The 25,692-nt window shown below is 43.9% G+C and overlaps 1 protein-coding gene across 4 annotated transcripts in view; it reads right to left on the reverse strand.

Moving 5' to 3' along the window:
• The window catches only part of ZSWIM8 (zinc finger SWIM-type containing 8), a 179,366-nt gene that overhangs the window by 27,666 nt on the left and 126,008 nt on the right, over window positions 1-25,692 (reverse strand). For all 4 annotated transcript variants that reach the window (XM_077259241.1, XM_077259243.1, XM_077259245.1 and 1 more), the window contains 3 exons: window positions 25,068-25,199; window positions 24,312-24,491; window positions 10,339-10,522 (listed from right to left, as the gene is read on the reverse strand). In XM_077259241.1, the coding sequence (XP_077115356.1) occupies window positions 10,339-10,522; window positions 24,312-24,491; window positions 25,068-25,199 (496 nt within the window). The remainder of the gene's footprint in view (window positions 1-10,338; window positions 10,523-24,311; window positions 24,492-25,067; window positions 25,200-25,692) is intronic.

Here is a 25,692-nt window from a genome sequence, read left to right on the forward strand (position 1 = left end):
CAGCAGAAATGGCATCCACAACGCGCTGCTGTAATACACAATTATCGGCATGTAATTCCGCAGTGGAAAAATGTTTTAAGTATGCAATATGACATTCAGGAACGTACTCTAACACCTATTGCTCTACGATAACTGTGTCTTTAACATCAAATTGTAAATGTGCAATTCTAAATCCTATCTGTTCTGAGTCATAGAAGAAATAAATGAGAAATCAATGACTTTCCTCTATAAAATCATTGATAATACTTGATAGGATTGTACTGGTCTTTGCTAAATGGCTACTAACAGTGTGTAAATGATGCTGCAAAAATGGTTAAATATAATTATTGAATCTGCGTTAGATGAAAACAAAGTAACTCCAGTTCGGTACGTAGTCTGTTACGCCCTCTTGTGGACACGGTGGTTAACACCATAGTCTTAAATGGCTATTTCATGTAGAACATGTATATCTCCGTCCCCAAAAAAATACATGAACCTTGTGCTAAACCCACAAACTATATGTCTTAGTAGAAAGAACCAGGAGTCTGCTGATGGATCCACTGGTTGCTGGCAGAGAATTTATTTACCTGCAACAGTATACCTTAACAAAACATTGGAGACAAATTGGGCCATCAATGAAAATATAACAGCTTCATTGATATGCATTAAAATTCCATGTAATTAAACACCGAGATCCAAATTAGCCCCTTAATGACCGCCAATAAGTCTTTTAACTGACCTGAGATATCAGAGAATAGCCTCCCCATACAGGTGACAATCCAGCAGCTGTTGGCTGTACTCTATAGCTGACAATGCATCAAAAAAGAAGAACATAGAAGCAGATGGCCATAAAATTACAGAATTTTATTAGATAATTTTAAAAGTCTTTTACATAATAATATAAACAATTAAAAGGTGGGGATGAAACTACACAAAAAAACGCAAACCACCACGCAGGTTATTAGTTGCACTGTGTAATTGAAGTCAAAACGTGCCAAAAGAGTATAAAGAACCAAAAAACAATAAATATATGAAAAGATGGTTCAACTGTTCCCCAAAAAATGCATATGTCCTTAATGAGTTATGTCCATGATAGATAAGGGATAAACACAATAAAGAGGCTTTTGGAATACAAAAATTGAAGAGAAAAGATTAATCCCCTGTATAAGGTATGTAAAACCCAGTGGTTTCAAATATATAGTAACCTAAATGGTTAATTTAGCAGCCTAAACATGGGACGATACACATACAGCAGTTAATTTGGATGGCATTAAGAAGGGAACATGTTACATAATTACCTGCGGGCAGTAGCGGTAACCCGGACACGCGTTTCGCGTGTTGCTTCGTCTGCGGGGAAGTGTGCACTGAATGGGGTGAACTGGTTGCTTAAATAATGCTGAGCTAATTATGAGCAGCAGCAGCCTTAAGAAAATGTAGGTATTATATAATTGAACAGATAAAGTGCTTGTCTAGAAAGTGCCTATCTTGTCTAGACAAGCACTTTATCTGTTCAATTATATAATACCTACATTTTCTTAAGGTTAAGACACAGGTAGTGTTATACTTATTTTAATTCACTATTTAAATGCACTAGTTTCATCAATATATTTTTTATATAAGTTAATATTAAGTATTTTCCTTTTAAAAAATTTATAGTCTAAGCACTTGTTCACCTTGTTAGAACCTTTTTTCTCACTTTTATATATTAATATTTAAATTATTTCATCATCAAACTTTGCACCACCTTTATAAATATAATGGAGGTATAAGGGTCTTGCTGTTTCACTTATACAATTACCGTAACTAAAATATAATCACCCATCTATTTTACTAACCGCATTCCCTCTACGAGTTCTAAATTTCGTTACGGGCGAACAGTTCCATCATGCATATACCATTGCAATGGAAGCGCTTTAGCTCTTCAAACAACTATTAAGCGCAGTGTGCGCTTGCGCCGGCTCTCTGCTCTGAGGTTACTGTGGGGACGCGTCTCGGCTGGCTCCTGGTTCACCCCCAGCTCTGACGCGTTGGGCGGGAGTGGCCAGGTGTCACATGACGCTGATCGGCAGCGATGTCTTGCGGTACAGCCGACGGAAGCGCCGTCATCAAGCTGCTGCTGCTCATAATTAGCTCAGCATTATTTAAGCAACCAGTTCACCCCATTCAGTGCACACTTCCCCGCAGACGAAGCAACACGCGAAACGCGTGTCCGGGTTACCGCTACTGCCCGCAGGTAATTATGTAACATGTTCCCTTCTTAATGCCATCCAAATTAACTGCTGTATGTGTATCGTCCCATGTTTAGGCTGCTAAATTAACCATTTAGGTTACTATATATTTGAAACCACTGGGTTTTACATACCTTATACAGGGGATTATTCTTTTCTCTTCAATTTTTGTATTCCAAAAGCCTCTTTATTGTGTTTATCCCTTATCTATCATGGACATAACTCATTAAGGACATATGCATTTTTTGGGGAACAGTTGAACCATCTTTTCATATATTTATTGTTTTTTGGTTATTTATACTCTTTTGGCACGTTTTGACTTCAATTACACAGTGCAACTAATAACCTGCGTGGTGGTTTGCGTTTTTTTTGTGTAGTTTCATCCCCACCTTTTAATTGTTTATATTATTATGTAAAAGACTTTTAAAATTATCTAATAAAATTCTGTAATTTTATGGCCATCTGCTTCTATGTTCTTCTTTTTTTATGCATTAATAGTTTATGAAGCTTTGCCACAACTCTAGGAAGTATTTTTTGTCTCCTTTTTGACGCTCTATAGCTGACAAGTTGCTGCATCAGCCATGATCAGTGCTTGCACCGTCCAACTCTGTTTAACCCCTTAGATGCTGCTGTCAATAGTGACTACATAATTATAAATGGTTAACAGAGTGTGGGGGCTTCCTCTTTACCCCAATTGGTGCCCTCAGATCATGATTATATGGTCCTGATGTTTGCCATGGCAGTTCACGGCCAAATAGTGGCCTTACAGTCTGCCGGCTGTTGTAACCTGTTCAGAAGTTAGCGGCATTTAGGTGATAAAAATACACATTTTCATTTCTGTCCTGCCACTTTGCATTAATTCCTGAAAAGCACCTGAATGGTTAATAAACTACCTGACTACAGTTTTCAATACGTCAGGGGGTGCTGTTTTTAAAATGGTATAACTTTTGGGGGTTTCCCAATATATGAGACCCCTGAAGTCACTTCAAACCTGGAGAGGTCCCTAAAAAAATACATTTTGTAAATTTCCTTGAAAAAATGAAAAATCACTGCTACATTTTTAATCCTCCTAAAATGCTAACAAAATAAAATAACATTTTCCAAATTGTGCTGATGTAAAGCAGAAATGAAAGCAATGCTATTTATTAAAGGGACTCTGTCACCTGAATTTGGAGGGAACAATTTTCAGCCATAGAGGCGGGGTTTTCAGGTGTTTGATTCACCCTTTCCTTACCCGCAGGCTGCATGCTGGCTGCAATATTGGATTGAAGTTCATTCTCTGTCCTCCGTAGTACATGCCTGCACAAGGCTGTTTTTTGAAAATAGCTAGTTTAACATTTTTCTGATTTTTTTTTTATAAATAAACAAAACATATTGACCTAAATTTACCATTATCATAAAGTATAATGTGCCACGAAGAAACAATCGCAAAATCATTGGGATTTGTTGAAGCCGCGAGTAAAACAGCTACAGGGACTCGAACATTTAATTCCAGCGCGCCGAAGACACTCTGTTAACACCCGAACATGCTTAGATAACACATCTGTGCACGTTCACTCATCACTACTTCTTACACCTCTCAACTGGAATTTTGGGCCACTCTTCGTTTGTAAACTGCTGCAGCAATTTTAAGATCTCTCCACTGGGGATCAATGGGCTTTAGATCCAGACTTATTTCTGGCCACTTCAGAAATCTCCAGCACTTTGTTTCCATTCATTTCTGGGTGCTTCTTGAAGTAGATTTGGGGTCATTGTCCTGCTGGAAGACCTAAACTCAGCTTTCTGACACCGGGGTTCACATTGCGACCCATGAAATCCTTCAGATTTCATGATGCTTTGCACACAGTCAAGGCATCCAGTTCCAGAGGCAGCAAAACCACAATATATCTTTGTACCCCCACTATATTTGACTGTAGGTACTGTGTTCTTTTCTTTGTAAGCCTCATTCCATTTTCAGCAAACAGTAGAATGATATGCTTTATCAAAAAGCTTTATATTGGTCTCATCTGTTCACACAACACTTTCCCAGAAGGATTTTGGCTTATTCACATACATTTGATCAAACTACAGTCTCGCTTTTGTATGTCTCTGTGTCAGCAGTGAGGTCCTCCGGGGTCTTCTACCATAGCATTTCATTTCAAATGTTAAGGGATATTTCGCGCTGACACTGTTGCACCATGAGCCTGCAGGACAGCTTGAATTTCTTTGGAACTTGATTGGGGCTGCTTATCCACCAATCAAACTATCCTGTATTGCAACCTTTCATAAATTTTTCTTTGCCGTCCATGGCCAGGGAGATTAGTTACAATGCCATGGGTTGTAAACTTCTTGATTATGTTGCGCACTGTAAGCAAAGGAACATCAAGATCTCTGGAGATGGACTTGTAATCTTGAGATTGTAGATATTTTTCAACAATTTTGGTTCTCAAGTCTTCAGACAGTTCTCTTCTCTTTCACCAGACACAATGCAAAGATTGAGTCAACGTCTCCTCTTTTTATCTGATTTCTGGTGTAATTTTCATATTGCACACACCTTTTACTTGCCACAGGTGAGTTTGAACAAGCATTACATTCTTGAAACAAAGTTGTTTATCCACAATTTTGGAAAGGTGCCAACAATTTCTACTGGCTCAGTTTTAGAGTTTTGTGTGAAATGATGTCCAATTTGTCTTTTTTTCACATTTTTTTTGTGCTGTTCCAATACACACAAATGAAATAAAAAGGGGTATAACAAAACATGTGTAATTGCAATAATTTTCTGGAAGAAATGCTTAATTTTCTGGAATAATTTCAAGGATGCCAGCACTTTTGGCTGTGACTATATATATTAAATGCTTCTATCTTAATGCTCTTTTTGTCCCCCTTCCCAATGTAAATCTACGTGGTTTAAACTATAGAGATTTGCAATGCATGTGGCCGATCAGATGAGCTGCATTTATGTCTATATGCAGTCCTAAATACACAACTTTAGGAGAATCAGATACCACAGGACTTCATAAGAGGACAAAACTGCCAGAGTGGAATCACTTAATGGAGTTGTCCGAGACTTAAAATGAAGCTGCATTTTCAAGTAACTTTTCCAAAAAAGCTGTAATTTGTGTGTTTATGTGAAATAACATTAAATCGAGCCATTTTATAACTTGTATCCTACATTTTCACCAGTTTAACTCTATGCAGTCTGTATCTCTTAATGTGCAGTTGTCTCTGAGCTGGTGGTAAGACACTAGCTTCTATGACAAATGTCACCTGCTTAACCCAGCAGGAAGTACGTCGGCATCTAAAAATCACTAAAGTTGACAAATCTCCGGGCCCGGATGGGGTACACCCCTGAGTACTGCAGGAATTAAGTACAGTCATTGATAGACCATTACTTTTAATCTTTAAAGATTCCATAATAACAGGGTCTGTACCACAGGACTGGCGTATAGCAAATGTGGTGCCAATATTCAAAAAGGGGACAAAAACTGAACTTGGAAATTATAGGCCAGTAAGCTTAACCTCTATTGTGGGTAAAATCCTGGAGGGTATTCTAAGAGATGCTATGCTGGAGAATCTGTAGTGAAATATCAACATGGGTTTACTAGGCACCGTTCCTGTCAGACTAATCTGATCAGTTTCTGTGAAGAGGTAAGTTCCGGATTGGACCAAGGGAACCCGGTAGATGTAGTGTATATGGACTTTTTAAATGCTTTTGATATGGTGCCACACAAAAGGTTGAAACATAAAATGAGAATAATCGGGATAGGGGAAAATATGTGTAAGTGGGTTAAGAGCTGGCTCAGGGATAGGAAACAAAGGGTGGTTATTAATGGAGCACACTCGAACTGGGTCGTGGTTAGCAGTGGGGTATCGCAGGGGTCGGTGTTGGGCCCTCTTCTTTTTAACATATTTATTAATGACCTTGTAGGGGGCATACAGAATAGTATTTCAATATTTGCAGATGACACTAAACTCTGCAGAGTAATCACTACAGAGGAGGACAATTTAATATTACAGAAAGATTTATGTAAACTAGAAGCTTGGGCTGATAAATGGCAAATGAGCTTTAATGGGGATAAATGTAAGGTCATGCACTTGGGAAATAAGATGTATAACTATGTGCTTAATAGTAAAACTCTGGGCAAAACTGTCACTGAAAAAGACCTGGGTGTATGGGTGGATGACAAACTCACATTTAGTGGCCAGTGTCAGGCAGCTGCTACAAAGGCAAACAAAATAATGGGATGCATTAACCCCTTCATGACCGTGGGATTTTCCGTTTTTCCGTATTCATTTTTCACTCCCCTCCTTCCCAGAGCCATAACTTTTTTATTTTTCCGTCAATTTGGCCATGTGAGGGCTTATTTTTTGCGGGACGACTTGTACTTTTGAACGACATCATTGGTTTTACCATGTCGTGTACTAGAAAACGGGAAAAAAATTCCAAGTGCGGTGAAATTGCAAAAAAAGTGCAATCCCACACTTGTTTTTTGCTTGGCTTTTTTGCTAGGTTCACTAAATGCTCAAACTGACCTGCCATTATGATTCTCCAGGTCATTACGAGTACATAGACACCTAACACGACTAGGTTATTTTTTACCTAAGTGGTGAAAAAAAATTCAAAACTTTGCTAAAAAAAATAAAATAAAAATTGCGCCATTTTCCGATACTCGTAGCGTCTCCATTTTTCATGATCTGGGGTCGTTTGAGGGCTTATTTTTTGCGAGCCGAGCTGGCGTTTTTAATGATACCATTTTGGTGCAGATACGTTCTTTTGATCGCCAGTTATTGCATTTTAATGCAATGTCACGGCGACCAAAAAAACGTAATTCTGGCGTTTCGGATTTTTTTCTCATTACGCCGTTTAGCGATCAGGTTAATGCTTTTTTTTTATTGATAGATCGGGCGATTCTGAACGCGGCGATACCAAATATGTGTAGGTTTGATTTTTTTATTGATTTATTTTGATTGGGGCGAAAGGGGGGTGATTTAAACTTTTATGTTTTTTTTATTTTTTTTCACATTTTTTTAACTTTTTTTTTTACTTTTGCCATGCTTCAATAGCCTCCATGGGAGGCTAGAAGCAGGCACAACTCGATCGCCTCTGCTACATAACAGCAATCATCAGATCGCTGCTATGCAGCAGAAAATCAGGTGTGCTGTTAGCGGGTGGCGCTCACAGCTACCGGCGATCAGTAACCATAGAGGTCTCAAGGACCTCTATGGTTACAATACTGAAGCATCGCCGACCCCCGATCATGTGGCGGGGGTTGGCGATGACGTCATTTCCGGCCGCCTGGCCGGATGCGGTAGTTAAATGCCGCTGTCTGCGTTTGACAGCGGCATTTAACTAGTTAATAGCGGCGGGTGAATCGCGATTTCACCCGCCGCTATTGCGGGCACATGTCAGCTGTTCAAAACAGCTGACATGTCCCGGCTTTGATGCGGGCTCACCGCGGAGCCCTGCATCAAAGCAGGGGAGCTGACATCGGACGTACTATACCGTCCGACGTCAGGTAGGGGTTAAAAGAGGCATAGATGCTCATGAGGAGAACATAATTTTACCTCTATGCAAGTCACTGGTTCGACCACACTTAGAATACTGTGCACAGTTCTGGTCTCTGGTTTATAAGAAAGACATAGTTGAACTGGAGCAGGTGCAGAGAAGAGCGACCAAGGTTATTAGAGGACCGGGGGGTCTGCAATACCAAGAAAGGTTATTACACTTGGGGCTGTTTAGTTTGGGAAAACGAAGGCTAAGGGGTGATCTTATGTTAATGTATAAATATATGAGGGGACAGTACAAAGACCTTTCTGATGATCTTTTTAATCATAGACCGGTGACAGGGACAAGGGGGCATCCTCTACGTCTGGAGGAAAAAAGGTTTAAGCATAATAACAGACGCGGATTCTTTACTGTAAGAGCAGTGAGACTATGGAACTCTCTGCCGTATGATGTTGTAATGAGTGACTCATTACTAAAATTTAAGAGGGGACTGGATGCCTTTCTTGAAAAATATAATGTTACAGGTTATACACATTAGTTTCCATGACAGGGCATCGATCCAGGGAACTAGTCTGATTGCCGTATATGGAGTCGGGAAGGAATTTTTTTCCCCAATATGGAGCTCAGTGTTTGCCACATGGTTTTTTTTTTTGCCTTCCTCTGGATCAACATGTTAGGCTATGTGCACACGTTGCAGAATTGCCGCGGAAATTTCCGCGACAATTCTGCAACTCCCTGATGCGGGTATAACACATGCGGAATTGGCATGCGTATTCCCGCTAAACACTTGTGTTTTGCAAGCGTAATTAGCTTGCAGAATGCTAGCGTTTTCCAAGCAATCTGTAGCATCGCTTGGAAAACTGATTGACAGGTTGGTGACACTTGTCAAACATAGTGTTTGACAAGTGTGACCAACTTTTTCTATGGATGCTGCCTATGCAGCATCAATAGTAAAAGATAGACTGTTAAAAATAATGAAAAAAATAAGAAATAGTGATATTCTCACCTTCCGACGGCCCCCGCAGCCTTCCCGCTCCTCGTGATGCTCCCATTCCCAATAATGCCTCGTGGCAATGACCCCAGATGACGTAGCATCACGCGAGACCACTACGTCATCACAGGTCATTGATATGGTTCCCAGGGCCTGGAGGAGACTCTCCTCTCCTCCACCCTGGGTACCAACCGCACATGATCCGCTTACTTCCCGCATGATGGGCATAGCCCTATGCGGGAAGTAAGCGGATCAATGCATTCCTATGTGTGCGGAATCGTCGTGATTCCACACAAAAAATGAACATGCTGCGGTTTTTTCCAGAATGCGATTCCGCTGCGGAAAAAAACGCAGCATGTTCACAAAAAATGCAGAATGCATAAAAAATTATGGGATGCTTAGGCAAGCCTTTTTTTAGCGTTTTTTCAGCAGAAAACGGCCGAAAAAACGCTAAAAATCCTGAACTTGTGCACATTGCCTTAAAGTCTTCTTTTAACCTTAAATACTATGTTACTTGTACTGTTGATTTAGGTAAAGTTCCATTGAAAAAGTCGTCAATGTGAGATTGGTGGGGGTCTGTTAAATGGCCCCCCATTGATTACAATTAATGTGCTCCAGAAGCAGCCAGATAGATGTAATGAATGGGGCAGAACACCAGAGTCTGGTACATTGCTTAGTGGCTGCTGCAGAGGACTGCGCTTTATCTTCCATGTTCACTAAACAATGCACAAGGCTACTGTTTTCTGCTCCACACATTGCTTATAACCGGCAAATGCCGAACTGGGTTTCAGCTCTTTGGTGGGGATGTGCCAAGTGTCGGACCCTTAACATTCTCATATTGATAAAATGGATGGGTCATCAATTGTTAAAGGGAATCTATTAGTCCATCCTAAGCAGTCTATATAGGCATGCAAATTATAGGAAAGTGAATAAAACGATACCTTGGTTTTTGTAATCCGATCTCTTACTCCAGAGAAATCCATTTTTTTATTTTCTGTAAATGACCTCTTCCAGGCTATGGGGAGGACGCTGCCCGGAAGATAACTCTGCCTCCAGAGATTATTTTACATGAAGGAGAGTTACCAGTGTGAGACAAGTAACTAACACAGAACAGGAGAAATGAAATTTGTCTTCTTGGAAACACATTTTTTGCAGTTTTAGAGCTCTGCTGCATTGCAGCATTGCAACAGCCCTGTCAGCCTGTGAGCTGGAAGCGGAGAGGAACCAGCAGGTGTGTCAGGTATAATCACACACAGCTCTGCAGTGAGATCAGAGAGCGGCCATTACATATCACACTGGTAACTCCCCTTCATGTAAAACAAACTCTGGAGGCAGAGTTATCTTCCAGGCAGTATCCTACCCATAGCCTGGAAGAGGTCATTTACATAAAGTGATAAAAGAGGATTTATCAGCAATAATGCATCTGATATGAGACACAGGGTATCACTCTCCTCAGCAGTCTATAACCTGTACACCCATAATAATGGATTAGAAAGGTGAAATGTGGTGACAGATTCCCTTTAAATCCAAGACAACACCACTAATGCAAGTTGTTGGTTAATTCTTTAGGGTCCACCAATTATTCATCTACAATCTGCAGACGATGGCAGCATAACAATATAACAGCAATCATTAAATAACTAAAATCTTTGTACCTGGTGTACAAAGGACATCAAAAATAAAACTGGCCAGCATAAGAGGAAGCACAGGCCGGTAGTCGCACAGTGTGCCATCTCGTAGATCCTTAGCTCGTCCACGAATAGTGTTCATTTCATTGCAGTCTAATGGAATCTTCTTCAAAAGAGAGACAATCTCAGATTCTTGGTAAGCCAACTTCACCTATACAGAAAATATAAGTGTTCAATTGTAAAATTATAATATAATGAAAGCATGGCAAAGAAACATTACTTATATTGTAAATGGCGATTAATGTAACATTGGAATGAGAAATAATAATTTAAAAAGGTCTTTAAGTACATGACAGTTAGCCATAGAGTCAGACCCCCCAGACTATTTGGTAGGTACCCCTTGCGCCCAGAAAACAGCTATGACCCATCAACACCAGGGTGGATTGATTTAAATCACGCCGATTTAAATCATGATTTAAATCACGATTTAAATCAAAAGATTTTTTTCTATTTAAATCGGATCGATTTAAATCATGATTTTAATCATGATTTAAATCACTGATTTAAATCAAAAGGTTTTTTTTAATATAAATCACGATTAAAATGAGAAGTGAGAGCAGTGCGCATGTGCGCCCATAGTTACACGGACGAAACTAGGGGCAACGATCTAACGCCAGGGTGAGGGGGGGACCCCAAAGTAAGTAAAAATCTTTTTTGTTTTACTATATGGCAATAGGTAGGTGTTTAAAAGCAGCATGTCTTAATTGTATAAACTATTAATAGCCTCCACATTTTGTTCATACTGCCCCTTTAATTCCACACTTCTAGCTTGGTTTCACTTTTGGTTTAGTTTCTTTTTCCATTCAGTTGACATGCCCAAACTTGTTGGATAGTCAGCATCCTACAGAAACCTCTGGAAGAGCATGGCATTGTGAATGTTACACATATACAGCCTTTATTCTACTGAGTTAAACAACTCAGCTTTATCTCATGATGGAAGAACCTTTGGATGGTAAAATATTTTCCTCAAAAAGCAGTTTATTGAAAAAAATCCGATTTAAATCAAAAAAATCCGATTTAAATCAAAAAAATCCGATTTTTTTGATTTTTTTAAAAAAACATTGATTTTTATCCACCCTGATCAACACATGGACCCCACAAGACCTCTAAAGGCATCCCGTGGTATCGGTCACCAAAACGTTAGCAGCAGAATCTTTAGTTCAATATTTGGGAATATGAGAAGGTGTTGTTCAAGTCACCTGAAAATAATAAGAAAAGCTTATATAATTGGCTCCCGCATCGGTACAGTTCCAGCAATGTCGGTGTCAGGTCTCCCATCACTTGGATTAGATCGTGATGGTGTCTACCCAGAGTCACAATCCATGGGGATCTGGGATCTGTAGTACATCTGCAAACACTAAGAGTTTGGAGCTTAGGGGATTTTCCATGGAAATGTGACCAGATGTTCTATAACAGCTCATAATGGATGTGTTTAAATGTGACTTATATCATGTATTTATGTGTTAGGATTATGAGAGTTTGCTTTCCAAGGTATTGGCACGTAGGTATGAACATTTTCTTTTTAATACAGCGATTATGTGTTTTGTGAGTGCACTGGTATTTACATTGTTTTAATGCTTCATTTGTTTTGGTGAATAGATGGCTGTCATGACAGCAGGGAGGAGCTTGGAACAGGAGGAAGAGGTGGACCCCATCTTCTCTGGTGTATAAAAAAACCCACAATCGAATACTTCACTTACTGCACTTCATAATTTTTATTGTACTTCTGGCTTGAAAAGGCCCTTTTGGGCCAAAACGTTGCTTCACTCGTCTACCTCAATTGTATTTCAACATGTGATTTTTAACACCTTCCCAACCTACGGCATGTGGCATATATATACTGCTCTGTGGGAGCTGCGTTCCTGCAAACAGCATTATATGTATGGCGGCACGGCCTCACGCTGCGGCAAATCGGGTACAGGTGTCAGCTCCGTGTGAGAGCTGACACCCTGCAGCACCAATCACCGGCGTTTAACCCTTCTGATTCCACTGTCACAAGTGACAGCGACATCAAGGAGAACTGATCGCGTTGTCCTGATGGTCTACATGGAGACCCCCGGCCTCAAGGTCCTGCAGGGAAGGTGGCTTGTGAGTGCCTGCCGAGAGCAGGCGCTGACATGCCTCTTTCCCTGCCTGTCAGGTGCCGCTCCCATGCTTTGCTGTGCAGAAGCATTGCAGAGTATCAGAGCAGCGACCTGATGCTATACAGTGATGTCCCAGGATGGGATAATGTAAAAAAGTAAAAAAAAAAAAAAAAAATTAAAAAGTGTAAAAATATTTTTTGATAAAAATCCCCCAAGAAAAAAAGAAAAATATTTTCTCAATAAAATTTATTCTCTGACGGCCGAAATATGGAAAAATTATAGCTCTCAAAATTTGATGATGCAAAAACAAGTTTTCACAATAAAAAGCATCTTTTAGTGTGTGACAGCAGCCAAACATAAAAACCTGATATAAATCTGGTATCGCTGTAATCACACCGACCCGAAGAATAAAGTCACTTAATCACTTATACCGCAGGAGGAACGGCGTAAAAAATAAATGAAACCAATTCTTCACATGCTGTTGATTTTTTCATTCTGCTTCCCAAAGATCGCAGTAAGGTTCGGCACACATTTATCCTGCGCTCTACGCTGAGCACTTAAACTGGGGATTCAGTTTAAATATCTGAAATACGTGATTCAGACAGAACCTCTGGCGGAAGATTCCCTATAATGAGGCAGATGGAGGCACTGTGGACGCCGTCTGACCTGTGATCCAGCGGAGTCTGTCTTTTTAGGATTGCATAAAAGTTGCGACGGCCACAGTTTTGTGCACTTCTGAAAAGAAGGACTCCGCTGAACAGATGCCAGACGGAAAATGGATCCCTCGGGGATTTCATCTGTCACGTCACTGGGAGATTTAGATGGAAACACTGATGCAAGTGCTGAGCGTAGAGCGCTGGATAAATGTGAACATAAATGTTATGTAAAATCTTCCCAATAAAAGTTTCAACTCAATCCACATAAAAACAACACTTTACTCAGGTCCATCATCTGTTAACAGAAATATAGGAGGCTTCCACGTTACTGGTATCACAAAGGCTCTGGAAAAGCTAAATAGTTCTTCGCCCACAAAAAGAAATTCAGCAAATTCTCCACTCCCAAATCCCCCCCTCTCTTCTGAGCCCCAGTGTGCCTAAACCATATTTAGTGCCCACGTTTGGCATTTTTGCAGTAATGTGAGCCTGCCTAGTTTACAGGTGCATGTCTCCAGAAGCATGAGCTGGACATAATGTACTGGTCACTACAACGGCAGTTTGAAATTTTCAATCAGCAACATCCACCTACTGCTGCATGTTTCTGGAAAACTCCAATGAAGTCAAAATCGTCACTACATCTGTAGATAAATACACAAAGGGTTATAATTTCCAAAATGGGGTAACTTGAGGGGGGATTCTGGTTTTTTATCACTTAGAGGCTCTTTATATGGAATTTGCAAACTATTCTAGGAAAAACTGTGTTCCGGGAGGCAAATAGCACTCCGTCCCTCCAGAGTCTCTCTGTATGGCTAAGTAGTACATACGGGGTATTGCCACATTCATCAGAAATTATGGGACAAATTTTGGTGCCATTTTTACTCATTTCCCAGTATGAAAAAGCAAAACATGGGGCTAACACACAATCTTGGTGGTAAAAATGTAAAATTATTTTATCTTCACTGCCCAACGGATTAAAAAGTGTGTCGCACATGTGGTGTCAATATAATCACTGCACCCCTAGATGAATTCATTGAGAGGTTTAGTTTGTAAAACGGAGTCACTTATGGGGGGGGATTGATGTGTTGGCACCTCAAGGGCTCTGCCAATGTAACATGGCACCCTCAAACCAGTCCAGCAAAATCTGCATTATAATATGGCGTTTCTTCTCTTTTGAGCTTTGCACTGTGCCTCAAAAGTAGTTTTCAACGACATATGGGGTATCGGTAAACTCAGGAGAAGTTGCACAACAAATTTTGGGGTCCATTTTCTCTTGTTACCCTTGTAAAAATACAAAATTTGTAGCTAAAAAAGATTTTTGTGAGAAAAATGTGATTAACATTATAAACTTCTGTGAAGCACCTACAGATTCAAGGTGTTCAATGCACATCTAGATAAGTACCCAAAGGGGTCTAGTTTCCAAATAGGGATTTTTGTGTACTCACCGTAAAATCCTTTTCTCCGAGCCACTCATTGGGGGACACAGGACCATGGGTGTTATGCTGCGGTCACTAGGAGGCTGACACTAAGTTGAGACAAAAAGAGTTAGCTCCTCCCCTGCAGTATACACCCTCATGCTGGCTTCCAGAGACCCAGTTCAGTGCAAAAGCAGTAGGAGATTAATAACAATATATTACATAACATTAGAGTATAACATGTCAGAGAAAGTCAAGAACCAAAAAGGTAACGAGCCAAAGGCTAACAGGGTGGGTGCTGTGTCCCCCAATGAGTGGCTCGGAGAAAAGGATTTTACGGTACACAAAAATCCCTATTTCTCCTTCGCCACATTGGGGGACACAGGACCATGGGACGTCCCAAAGCAGTCCCTGGGTGGGGAACAACACAACCAAATAACTCTGTGTACCATCTGACTAAGTGCACAGCGGCCGCCTGCAGAATACGTCTGCCAAGGGCCGCATTCACGGAAGATTGAGTGTGGACGTTGTAGTGCTTTATGAAAGTATGCAGGCTAGACCATGTTGCGGCCTTGCAAACCTGCTCCGCCGTTGCCTGGTGCCGAATGGACCAGGAAGCACCCACTGAACAAGTAGAGTGTGCTCTAACCCCTGCCGGGATAGGCCTGCCCCTGACCCGATAAGATTCTTGGATAGCCAATCGGATCCATCTGGCTATCGTGGCCTTAGACGAGGCCGAACCCTTTCTGTGACCCTCCGGGAGGACAAAGAGGGAGTCCAATTTGCGGAAAGGAGCAGTCCTAGAAACGTACCTCCTGAGGGCCCGTACCACGTCCAAGGTGTGAAGGGCCTTTTTGACCCTATGTCTCGGCTGTGGGCAGAAGGAGGGAAGAATGATATCTTCATTAAGGTGGAAGGATGAAACCACCTTAGGGAGAAAAGCCAGAGATCGGCGTAAGACTACTTTGTCCTGGTGGAAGGAAAGGAAAGGCGCCCGGCAGGATGGTGCGGCCAACTCCGAGACGAGTCTGATAGATGTTACTGCCACAAGGAAGGCAACCTTCCAGGAGAGAATGGTCAACGGGACGTCCTGCAGAGGTTCAAAAGGAGATTCCTGAAGGACGCTCAGGACCAAATTGACATCCCAGGTCTCTAACGGCATTCTGTAGGGGGGTACCACGTGGGAGACCCCTTGAATAAAGGTCCTGACTTGCAAGTTAGCAGCAATCTTACGTTGGAACAACACCGATAAAGCTGAGATCTGACCCTTGAGGGAACTGAGCGCCAGGCCGGAATCCAAGCCGGAATGGAGAAATTCCAGAATGGAAGGAATAGAGAAAACGAGAGGGGGGCGACCGCGGAGCCTGCACCATGAGAAGGCTGCTTTCCAGGTGCGATGATAGATGCGAGCGGAAGACGTCTTGTGAGCGCTGATCATGGTGGCGATGACCTGCTGGGAGAAACCTGCTTGAGTTAGGATCCAGGTTTCAACAGCCAAGCCGTTAAACGTAGGGCCCCTGAGCTCTGGTGGTAGATCGGTCCTTGGCGCAGCAGATCTGGGCGGTCTGGTAACCGCCAGGGGACGTCGGATACGAGATGAACGAGTTCCGCATACCATGCACGACGTGGCCAATCCGGGGCGATAAGGATCACCGGAACCCCCTCCATCTTGATTTTTCAGATCACTTTCGGCAACAGAGGAAGTGGAGGGAACACGTACGGGAATTGGAACCGGTGCCATGGGAATATCAGTGCATCCACCCTGATGGCCCGGGGATCCCGAGAACATGCTATGAAGTTGGGGACCTTGGCGCTCAGTCTGGACGTCATCAGGTCCACGTCCGGAGTTCCCCAGCGAAGGCAGATTTGATGAAAAACCTCTGGATGGAGTTCCCACTCTCCCGAGGCGAGACCCTGACGGCTGAGAGAGTCCGCTGCCCAGTTCTCGACGCCCGGAATGTGCACTGCGGAAATGGTGGAGTGGTTGGCCTCGGCCCAACGGAGAATGTGTGAGACCTCCTGCATCGCCGCCCTGCTGCGGGTACCCCCCTGATGGTTTATGTACGCCACCGCTTTGACGTTGTCCGACTGAATTCGGATTGGGTGACCCGCGAGCAGGAAGTGAAAGCGTCTCAGGGCAAACCTGATAGCTCGGATCTCCAGAATGTTTATGGGAAATTTCGACTCCCGAATTGTCCAACGCCCCTGGGCAGTGTGGTGGTGAAACACCACTCCCCAACCGAGGAGACTGGCGTCGGTGGTCACCACCAGCCAATGGATCGGGAGAAAAGACCTCCCCTGGTTGAGAGATGATTCCAAAGTCCACCATTTGAGCGCTTGCCTGGTCCGCGAGGGCAGGGGACATGGCCGGTTGAGGGTTAAGGGACTCCTGTCCCAATTGTCCAGTAGAGCTTGTTGTAAGGGACGGAGATGCAGTTGGGGGCGAAGGGAATCGCTTCCATTGCGGCCACCATCTTCCCCAGGATCTTCATGGCAAACCGAATGGACTGTGGACAAGGGTGACAGATTGTCCGGGCTCCCTGCTGAAGCGCTTGGGCCTTGGACCGAGGAAGTAAGACCAGCCCCTTGGACGTGTCCAGGATCATGCCTAGGAAAGAGAACCTTCGAGCTGGAACAGGGGAGGACTTGTCCAAGTTGATTAACCAGCCCAGGCGCGAAAGGGAATCCAACGTAATGTGGACACTTGCTTCACAGGCATGAAAAGATGGACCTTTGATCAGAAGGTCATTAAGTATGGCAACACAACCACTCCCTGGGAGTGTAGAATGGCCATGACAGCCGCCATGACCTTCGTGAATACCCTGGGCGCGGTGGCAAGGCCGAAGGGTAAGGCCGTGAATTGAAAGTGGTCCTCTTGGATGGCAAAATGGAGGAACTTCTGATGTGGTGGGAAGATTGGGATGTGAAGATAAGCATCTTTGATGTCTATTGATGCTAGGAACTCGCCTCTCTCCATCGAGGAGTTGACCGACCGGAGGGATTCCATCCGGAAGTGCCGCACCTTTACGTGCTTGTTTAGGAGCTTCAAGTCCAAAATGGGGCGCACCGTCCCGTCCTTTTTTGGCACGACGAAGAGGTTTGAGTGAAAACCTCTGAATCTCTCGCGTTCCGGAACCGGAACGATGACTCCGTTTTGGCAGAAGAATTCAATGGCGCAGTGAAGAGCGCGAGACTGAGCTCCCGAACTTGGGAGACGAGAGGGAAAAAACCGAGCTGGAGGGGAGGCGGAGAATTCTATTTTGTAACCAGAAGACACCAGGTCTCTGACCCATTCGTCGTGGATGACGGAAAGCCAGACGTGTCGAAAAAGAAGCAGGCGTCCGCCTACCTCGGTGGTGTCGACTGGAATTCTCCCCGAGTCATTGTGAAGGGAATCTGGAAGGCCTAGAACCTCTGGTTCTGGGTTGTCTAGGTTTTCCTCGCCAGGACTGATTCGGTCTGTAAGAAGGCCGAGAGTCTCTGTCTGTGCATGTAGATCGTTCTGATCTGGACGATGCTGTGGATTTGGACCAGAAAAGGCCACTGCGAAAGGGGCGAAAACGAAAATGCTGTTGGCGCTGAAAAGCAGCTTTGGCCTGTGTTGAGGGATGAACTTGCCTTTTCCCCCTGTAGCATCGGAAATAAGTTGGTCCAATTTTTCTCCAAACAGGCATCCGCCCTGAAAGGGAATAGAAATCAGAGACTTTTTTGAGGAGGAATCCGCACGCCACTCTCTAAGCCAAATAGCCCTCCTGGTGGTGAAGGCGTTTGAAGCCGCGGTTGCCGCACAGTCTGCTGCGTCTAATGATGCGTACATCACAATCTGCAGCCATAGCAATTTGTTTGGCGAGGTCCGTCGCCTCAGACGGAAGAACCTGGTCTTGAATGGAATTTGCAAGAGCATCTGCCCAGAAAACCATTGCTTTGGAGACCCATGCCGCAGCGAAGGAAGGAGATAGGGAGGAACCTGAGGCTTCATACACTGAGCGCGCCAGAGAATCTAACTGGCGTTCTGTGGGATTTTTGATTGAAGCCCCGTCAGGTACTGATAACAGCATTTTGGTAGCCAAACGCGATACCGGAGGATCTACCAGCGGTGGTTCCGTCCAATCCTTGACCAGATCTGCGGAAAAGGGATACTTTGATTCCAGGATCTTTTTCCCCATAAAGCGTTTATCCGGTCGCTCCCTGTGCCGCCGAACTATCTCTAGGAAATCCGGATGGGAGTCGAACACCTTATGGGATCGCTTGGTTCTCGTGAAGGAGACTGCGTGATCCGGAGCTGAATTAGTGTCATCATTAACCTTTAGCGCATGATTGACAGCCTCAATGAGGGAGTCAACAGTTGATTGGAACTCCAGAGAATCCGGGTCCATGGACGCCTCAGACTCATACTCAAGAATCATGATCGCTTCGAGACCCTGGGGAGGGTGAGCGAGAAGTGGAGCTACTCGAGACTGAATGGCGTGGTGAATGCTCAGGAGAGGTAGTGCAGATCCGTTTTTTGGATGTTCGAACCTCCTTCAGGTGAGAGCGGCCCCTGCTGGCCGATGATTCCCCTGTTATAGAGGGGTCTTTTAACCCAGGGGGGTCATGAAGGGATTCAATCGCTTTGACTAGCGAAGCCATGGATTGTGACAGTGACGTGGCCCACTCAGGGGGCGGCAGAGGGCTCCTGGGCACATTGGGCATCACAGGCAGGGCAGAAGGGGGAGCTTTGAGGCCGAGGGAGAGGAGCCTGGCAGGTGGTACATGCAGAGAAATAGGTTGTATGTACCTTAGTGGACTTTTTACCCCTTGACTGGGACATGTTGTACCCCCAATGTAATGAAAAGCTGCTAGGTGGAAGCTGAGGGGTAACGCTGCAGGGAAGCAGTTAGTGCCGTCTCCTTACCAGGTCCTGTGCCCCTGAGTGGGAGAAGAAAACATCCGTGGAGAGAGGGAAGCCGGCCGGCGCTGCATGCTGCCGAAGGAAGATGGATGCTGAGAGTCTGTGGGTAGTCTCGCAGGGAGCGAGAAGCGCCAGAAGCGTGGGGCGGAGCCGCAGAAATGATGCGTGAGGTGGGCGGAGCCTACCGGAATGCGGCCTACACAAGGCCGAAGCCGGGGACTAAATTTCTGGCCTCGGCCGGCGCGCACCCGCAGACCGCAGGGAAAAGAATCGCGGCGCTAAGGGGAGATTCCTGCCGCTATGGAGCCCCAAAAAAAACATTTGACCGCCAGAAAAAACCGACCCCTAGTGCACTTACCACAATGAAGGTGCCCGGGATAAATGGGAAGGTGCAGGGTTGGGGGAGCCTCCATCCACCATCCCCATGAAAGGGGGGTTGAGAGGAACCGTCCGCCTCCTTCCATCATCCGCTTTTTCAGTGGTGATGCAGTGGGGGCTGCACGGACGCCACAGTGGAAGAGTGCCTCTGAACAACCGAGGGTGAGACCTGGTGGGCAGGGCAGATGTCCGGCAAAAAAGGCCTGGCTGCAGAAGAGGATACTGGAGGTAACACACCAGTGCTCGTCTGTAAAATAGGGGGGAGATCAGTGCCCTTGAAGGGGCCCGTCGCCCAAAAAAGGTCAGCTCAGGCAGTGGCATCCCACGTCGCAGGAGAGGATACGGAGAGGTAAAACTCCCGTGCTCGCCTGTTGTAGGTTCGGGGAGATCGGAACATGAAAGAATCCGTCGCCCCTTCGTCCAGAAAAGAAGGTTTAGGGTATGTGCACACGTCAGGATTTCTTGCAGAAATTTCCTGAAGAAAACCGGAAATTTTCTGCAAGAAATCCGCATTTTTTTTTTTTTTTGCGTTTTTTTCCCGTTTTTTTCACGTTTTTTTAGCATTTTGCAAGCGAAATTAGCTTGCAGAATGCTAAAGTTTTCCAAGCGATCTGTAGCATCGCTTGGAAAACTGACTGACAGGTTGGTCACACTTGTCAAACATAGTGTTTGACAAGTGTGACCAACTTTTTACTATAGATGCAGCCTATGCAGCATCAATAGTAAAAGATAGAATGTTTAAAAGTAATAAAAAAAATTAAAAAAATGGTTATACTCACCTGCAGGCAGCCGATCTCCACAGCGGCGTCCGTTCCTATAGATGATGTGTGTGTGCAGGACCTTCGATGACGTCGCGGTCACATGACCGGTCTCGCGACCAATCACAAGACCGCGACGTCATCGCAGGTCCTTCACCACACACCAGCTATAGGAACCGAAGCGGCAGCATGCACCTGAGAGGCGGGAAGACTCCGGGGCCATCAGAAGGTGAGTATATCACTATTTTTTATTTTAATTCTTTTTTTTTTACCAATTATATGGTGCCCAGTCCGTGGAGGAGAGTCTCCTCTCCTCCACCCTGGGTACCAACCGCGCATAATCTGCTTACTTCCCGCATGGTGTGCACAGCCCCGTGCAGGAAGTAAGCAGATCAATGCATTCCTAGGTGTGCGGAACCCCGCAATTCCGCAAATTTAATGAACATGTTGCTTTTTTTTCCGCTATGCGATTTTTTCGCGGAAAATAATGCAACATTTGCACAAAAAATGCGGAATACCCTGAAAATAATGGGAGGCATATGTTAGCGTTTTTTTCGCGTTTTTATCACGTTTTTATAGCGAAAAAACGCAAAAAAAAACGCAAAAAATACTGAACGTGTGCACATGGCCTTAAATCCAGTGTGCCTCCTACGGACACTACGCTTGAACTGGGTTCTCTGGAAGCCAGCATGAGGGTGTATACTGCAGGGGAGGAGCTAACTCTTTTTGTCTCAACTTAGTGTCAGCCTCCTAGTGACAGCAGCATAACACCCATGGTCCTGTGTCCCCCAATGTGGCGAAGGAGAAAATGGTGTCACTTGTTGGGGGGGTTTCCTCTGTTCAGGCACATCAGGGGATTTCCAAACATGACATGGCGTTTGCTAATTATGCGAGCAAATTTTACATTCAAAAAGTGAAATGACCCTCCTTCCCTTCCGAGCCCAGCCGTGCACCCATCAGTAGATTTCCCCCACATATCGGGTATAGGCATGCTCATGACAAATTGCACAACAAATTGTATGGTCCATTTTCTCCCGATACCCTTGCAAAAGTAAAAAAAAAAATTAGGTCTAAAGAAGCATTTACTGTATATACTCGTGTATAAGCCGAGATTTTCAGCACATTTTTTTATGCTGAAAATGCCCCCTCGGCTTGTACGCGAGTCATTGTCCCAGAAAGTCAGCAGGGGAGGGGAGCAGCGGCAGGAGGCGGCTGCTGTGACATCATACTCACCCACCTCGGTGTGTCGCTGAACGTCCCTGAATCTCCGTTGTCCTGGCACAGCAGCTCTTCCTGTGTTGAGCGATCACACGGTACCACTCACTCATTACGGTAATGAACATGTACGCGTCTCCACTCCCATAGGCGTTGAGCGCATATTAATTGCCTTAATGGGCAGTACCACGTGATCGCTCAGCACAGGAGAGCTGCCAGTGCCACGCCAGGACAACGGAGATGCAACGGACCGAGGAGGGCGAGTATGACGGGGGAGCCATGCATAGGACGGGGGAGCCAAGCATAGGACGGGGGAGCCAAGCATAGGACGGGGGAGCCACGCATACAATGAGGGGACCGGGAGAGCCACGCATATTGCGGGGGAGGACGGAGGAGCCATGCATATGACGGGGGAGGAAGGGGAGCCATGCATATGACGGGGGAGGAAGGGGAGCCACGCATATGATGGGGGAGGACGGGGGAGCCACGCAGAGGTTGGGGGAGGATGGGGGAGCCACGCATATGACGAGGAGGATGGGGAAGCCACGCATACGAGGGGACCGGGGGAGCCACGCATACAATGAGGGGACCAGGGGAGCCACACAGAGGACAGGACGGGGGGAGCCACACGGAGCAGGACAGGGATGAGGGGACAATGCGTACCCGGCTTATACTGGAGTCAATAAGCTTACCCAGTTTTCCGTGGCAAAATTAGGTGCCTCGGCTTACACTCGGGAATTCTTATACTCAAGTATATACAGTACTTTTCTTTCACAAAAATGTTCATTTTTTTCCTTCCACGTTTCAAAAATTCCTGTGAAGCACCTGAAGGGTTAATAAACTTCTTGAATGTGGTTTTGCGCACCTTGAGGTGTGCAGTTTTTAGAATTCTGTCACTTTTTTTTGTATTTTCTGTCATATAAGGCAAGCCCCTCAAAGTCACTTCACATGTGAGGTGGTCCCTAAAAAAATGGCTTTGAAAATGTGGCTGTAAAAATGAGAAATTGCTGATAAACTTTTAACCCTTTTAACTTCCTAACAGAAAAAAAATTATGTTTCAAAAATTGTGCTGATGTAAAGTAGACATGTGGGAAATGTTATTTATTAACTATTTGTGTGACATATCGCTCTGACTTAAGAGCATAAAAATTAAAAGTTTGAAAATTGTGAAATTTTTTTTTTTTTTTACAAATTTCCATTTTTATCACAAATAAACACAAGTCATATCAAAGACATGTTACCACTATCATAAAGTACAATATCTCACGAGAAAACAGTGACAATCAGTGGGATCCATTGAAGCGTTCCAGAGCTATGACCTCAAAGTGACAGTGGTCAGAATTGTAAAACTTGGCCTGGTCAGGAAGGTGAAAGCAGGCTTCAGGGTGAAGGGGTTAAGGATGGAATAATGGATTAAAGGTTATGTTTTATCCCCATTTGTTCTGGTGCCCTGGCATCGTGGATTTTCTATGACTTCGGACCTTGTGGGGGGGTCTGACTAAGTCCACACGGAGCTGCCAGTGGTGCATGTAAAGGACTCTTGGACTAAGTCAGTCGGGTCCTTGGTTTATCAACAGCTGTTTATTACAGCTTTGTTTTATAAGCAATAATCATTTTTCCATATATCTTCCATCTTGTAGAAAAAAAATACATGTGTGCCTCATGATATCTGCTGGTAAGAAGTGTAAATGTGTATCAAATTAATACAATGAGTAACAATCATATATTTCATAAACAAAAATGATTATAATTAGAAAGAATAAAGGACAGATTTAAAGGGAAAAAATTAACCTGAAAAGTTTTGTCTCATCTATCGTGTTATATAAATCGTCACAATCATATGAAAGCTTGTATGCTGCATAAAGAGGACATTTACATGAAGCTTGCTTTTTCAGCATTAATCACAGTAGTCCAGGTACGGACTGGGACTGAAATTTAGCCCTGGCATTTGAAATCACACAGGCCCATGTTGTCCCCGTCCCCAAGCACCAGATGGAATATATTACTAATATTTACAGTAACTGGATGGAGGAAAGTAAGATTTACTACAAGACCAATATACTAATGATACTGGTGGCCTGCTGTAGTAAGTGATGGAGTCAGCGACTTTGTGCTCCATCACAATTCTTAGCAGTATGGGTGTATTGAGAACACTGATTCTGTTAACAATGTTGCAGACAAGGCAGCCCACAACCAGACAGGCCCTTCTGGCATTTGCCAGAATTGCCAAATGGCCAGTCCGGCCCTGCAGTAGTCTATCAATATAGAAAGGGTTATGAGAATTTCCCGCCTTAAATATCCCTTATAGTAATCAGTAGAGTATAGCCTTCCATAGAAAACAGACACAACCTGTGGCTGGAAGGGCTAAAGTGCAATTGCAGGGGAGTCAGCCCTATTTCTATAGAAAACGGATAAAAGAAACACCAATATTCACATATATCACACCTATTCTTTATAGTAGCTCCCAATTACAGGCAGAAATTCATGCTAAATTAAGGTGGTGATTGTATTTGCTTATTCCCTGACCATTGGGACACACTGGTTACCTCTAACGCCTTGGTGGAAGCTGGGGGTCTCTGAAGCTCCAGGGCAAACATTCCAATGCAGAAGGCCAGGTTGTGGTACTCCTGCCGCTCGCTCAGCACAGTTAGGAGGAAAGCGGCTTTGGACAATGTGTTTGTTGCTATCCACGTCTGCTTACTAGTAGAAACTTTGTTTTTTTTACCCTGTTTAATAAAACAAAAATTTAACAAGTGGTTTTCTTGTTACAATAATTTTAAAGAAACACCAATTTAATTTTCTGCCTGAACATGTGACTCTTAGAAGCAAATGAGAAGACCTTTAGGCAGCTAACAAAATACTAAATCTATATAAAATATAATAAAACCAACAAGCGGGACAACTTATGACTCCAGATGTTTGCCAGCCTTGCTCTTTACGGTTTTAAATAAAACAGAAGTGTCTTGGGATCTGAGCAGAACAAAATAATCACACATACACTCTGCTCCCAAAAATGCTAGTTATATATTCTAGGTTTACAAATGAGACTCCCAAATGCACACAGAAATTGCCAAAAATGTCAGTCACTTGAGCAAATGAGTGACCCCATCTGAAATGAGGTTCTGAAATAGACTACTGCTGATGGAGACGTGCTCAGTAACACAACTGAAAGAGTATTCCAACCTAAGATGTTACGGCATATAATTAGGAAATGCTTTCACATCCCGATCACAGGGGCTCTGGCTAATCCTAGTAATATCCCGCCATTTCCTACTGACATCAGACGTGTCAGTGTTTCTCACCTTGGTGGGGGGTTGCTCAACCTTGAGGTCCGGTGGATTAGCCAAAAGATCCTGTGCTAGTTCCACTGTAAGACGGCATGCTTCAGTACTGTACCCATGAGCATACAGAGCCTCAGCGCACGCAAACAATACCTGGAAGAAAATGATAATTAAATTAAGCTAATTATATCTTTTTAAGAAATAAAATTTGATTCCTCTTCATACTATACAATGAACAGAGTTCAACAAGTGGAGAAGGCTAGAATGCACTGCCTGGGTCTATGGGGTGGTTCTCAACGAATGCACAAAATGATATTCCCCATACTAAAGTAAAGCACAATGGGTTAAATTGTTTGTGTTGGTTTATTGGCTTTTAACTACTCCTGAACTACCCAAAGATTATAAACCTTCAGGTTGTTCACGCTCTAGTTTGCAGTGACTTTGTAAAGAAACAATGCGTGATGCCGATAATGCATGTAAAGTGCTGTGGAATTAATGGCGCTCTATAAGTGAGTAAAATACATAAATAAATACAGCAGTTGGCAGTCAGACACAACCAGACTCAATACAGAGAAGGCAGAGGCAGCTTATTACCAACTCTGCATTTCCAATCTCTGTATACACAGCATATACAGTGCGAGGAAAA

This window comes from Ranitomeya variabilis, chromosome 4 (genome assembly GCF_051348905.1).
Source record: "Ranitomeya variabilis isolate aRanVar5 chromosome 4, aRanVar5.hap1, whole genome shotgun sequence".
Classification (NCBI taxonomy): Eukaryota; Metazoa; Chordata; class Amphibia; order Anura; family Dendrobatidae; genus Ranitomeya; species Ranitomeya variabilis.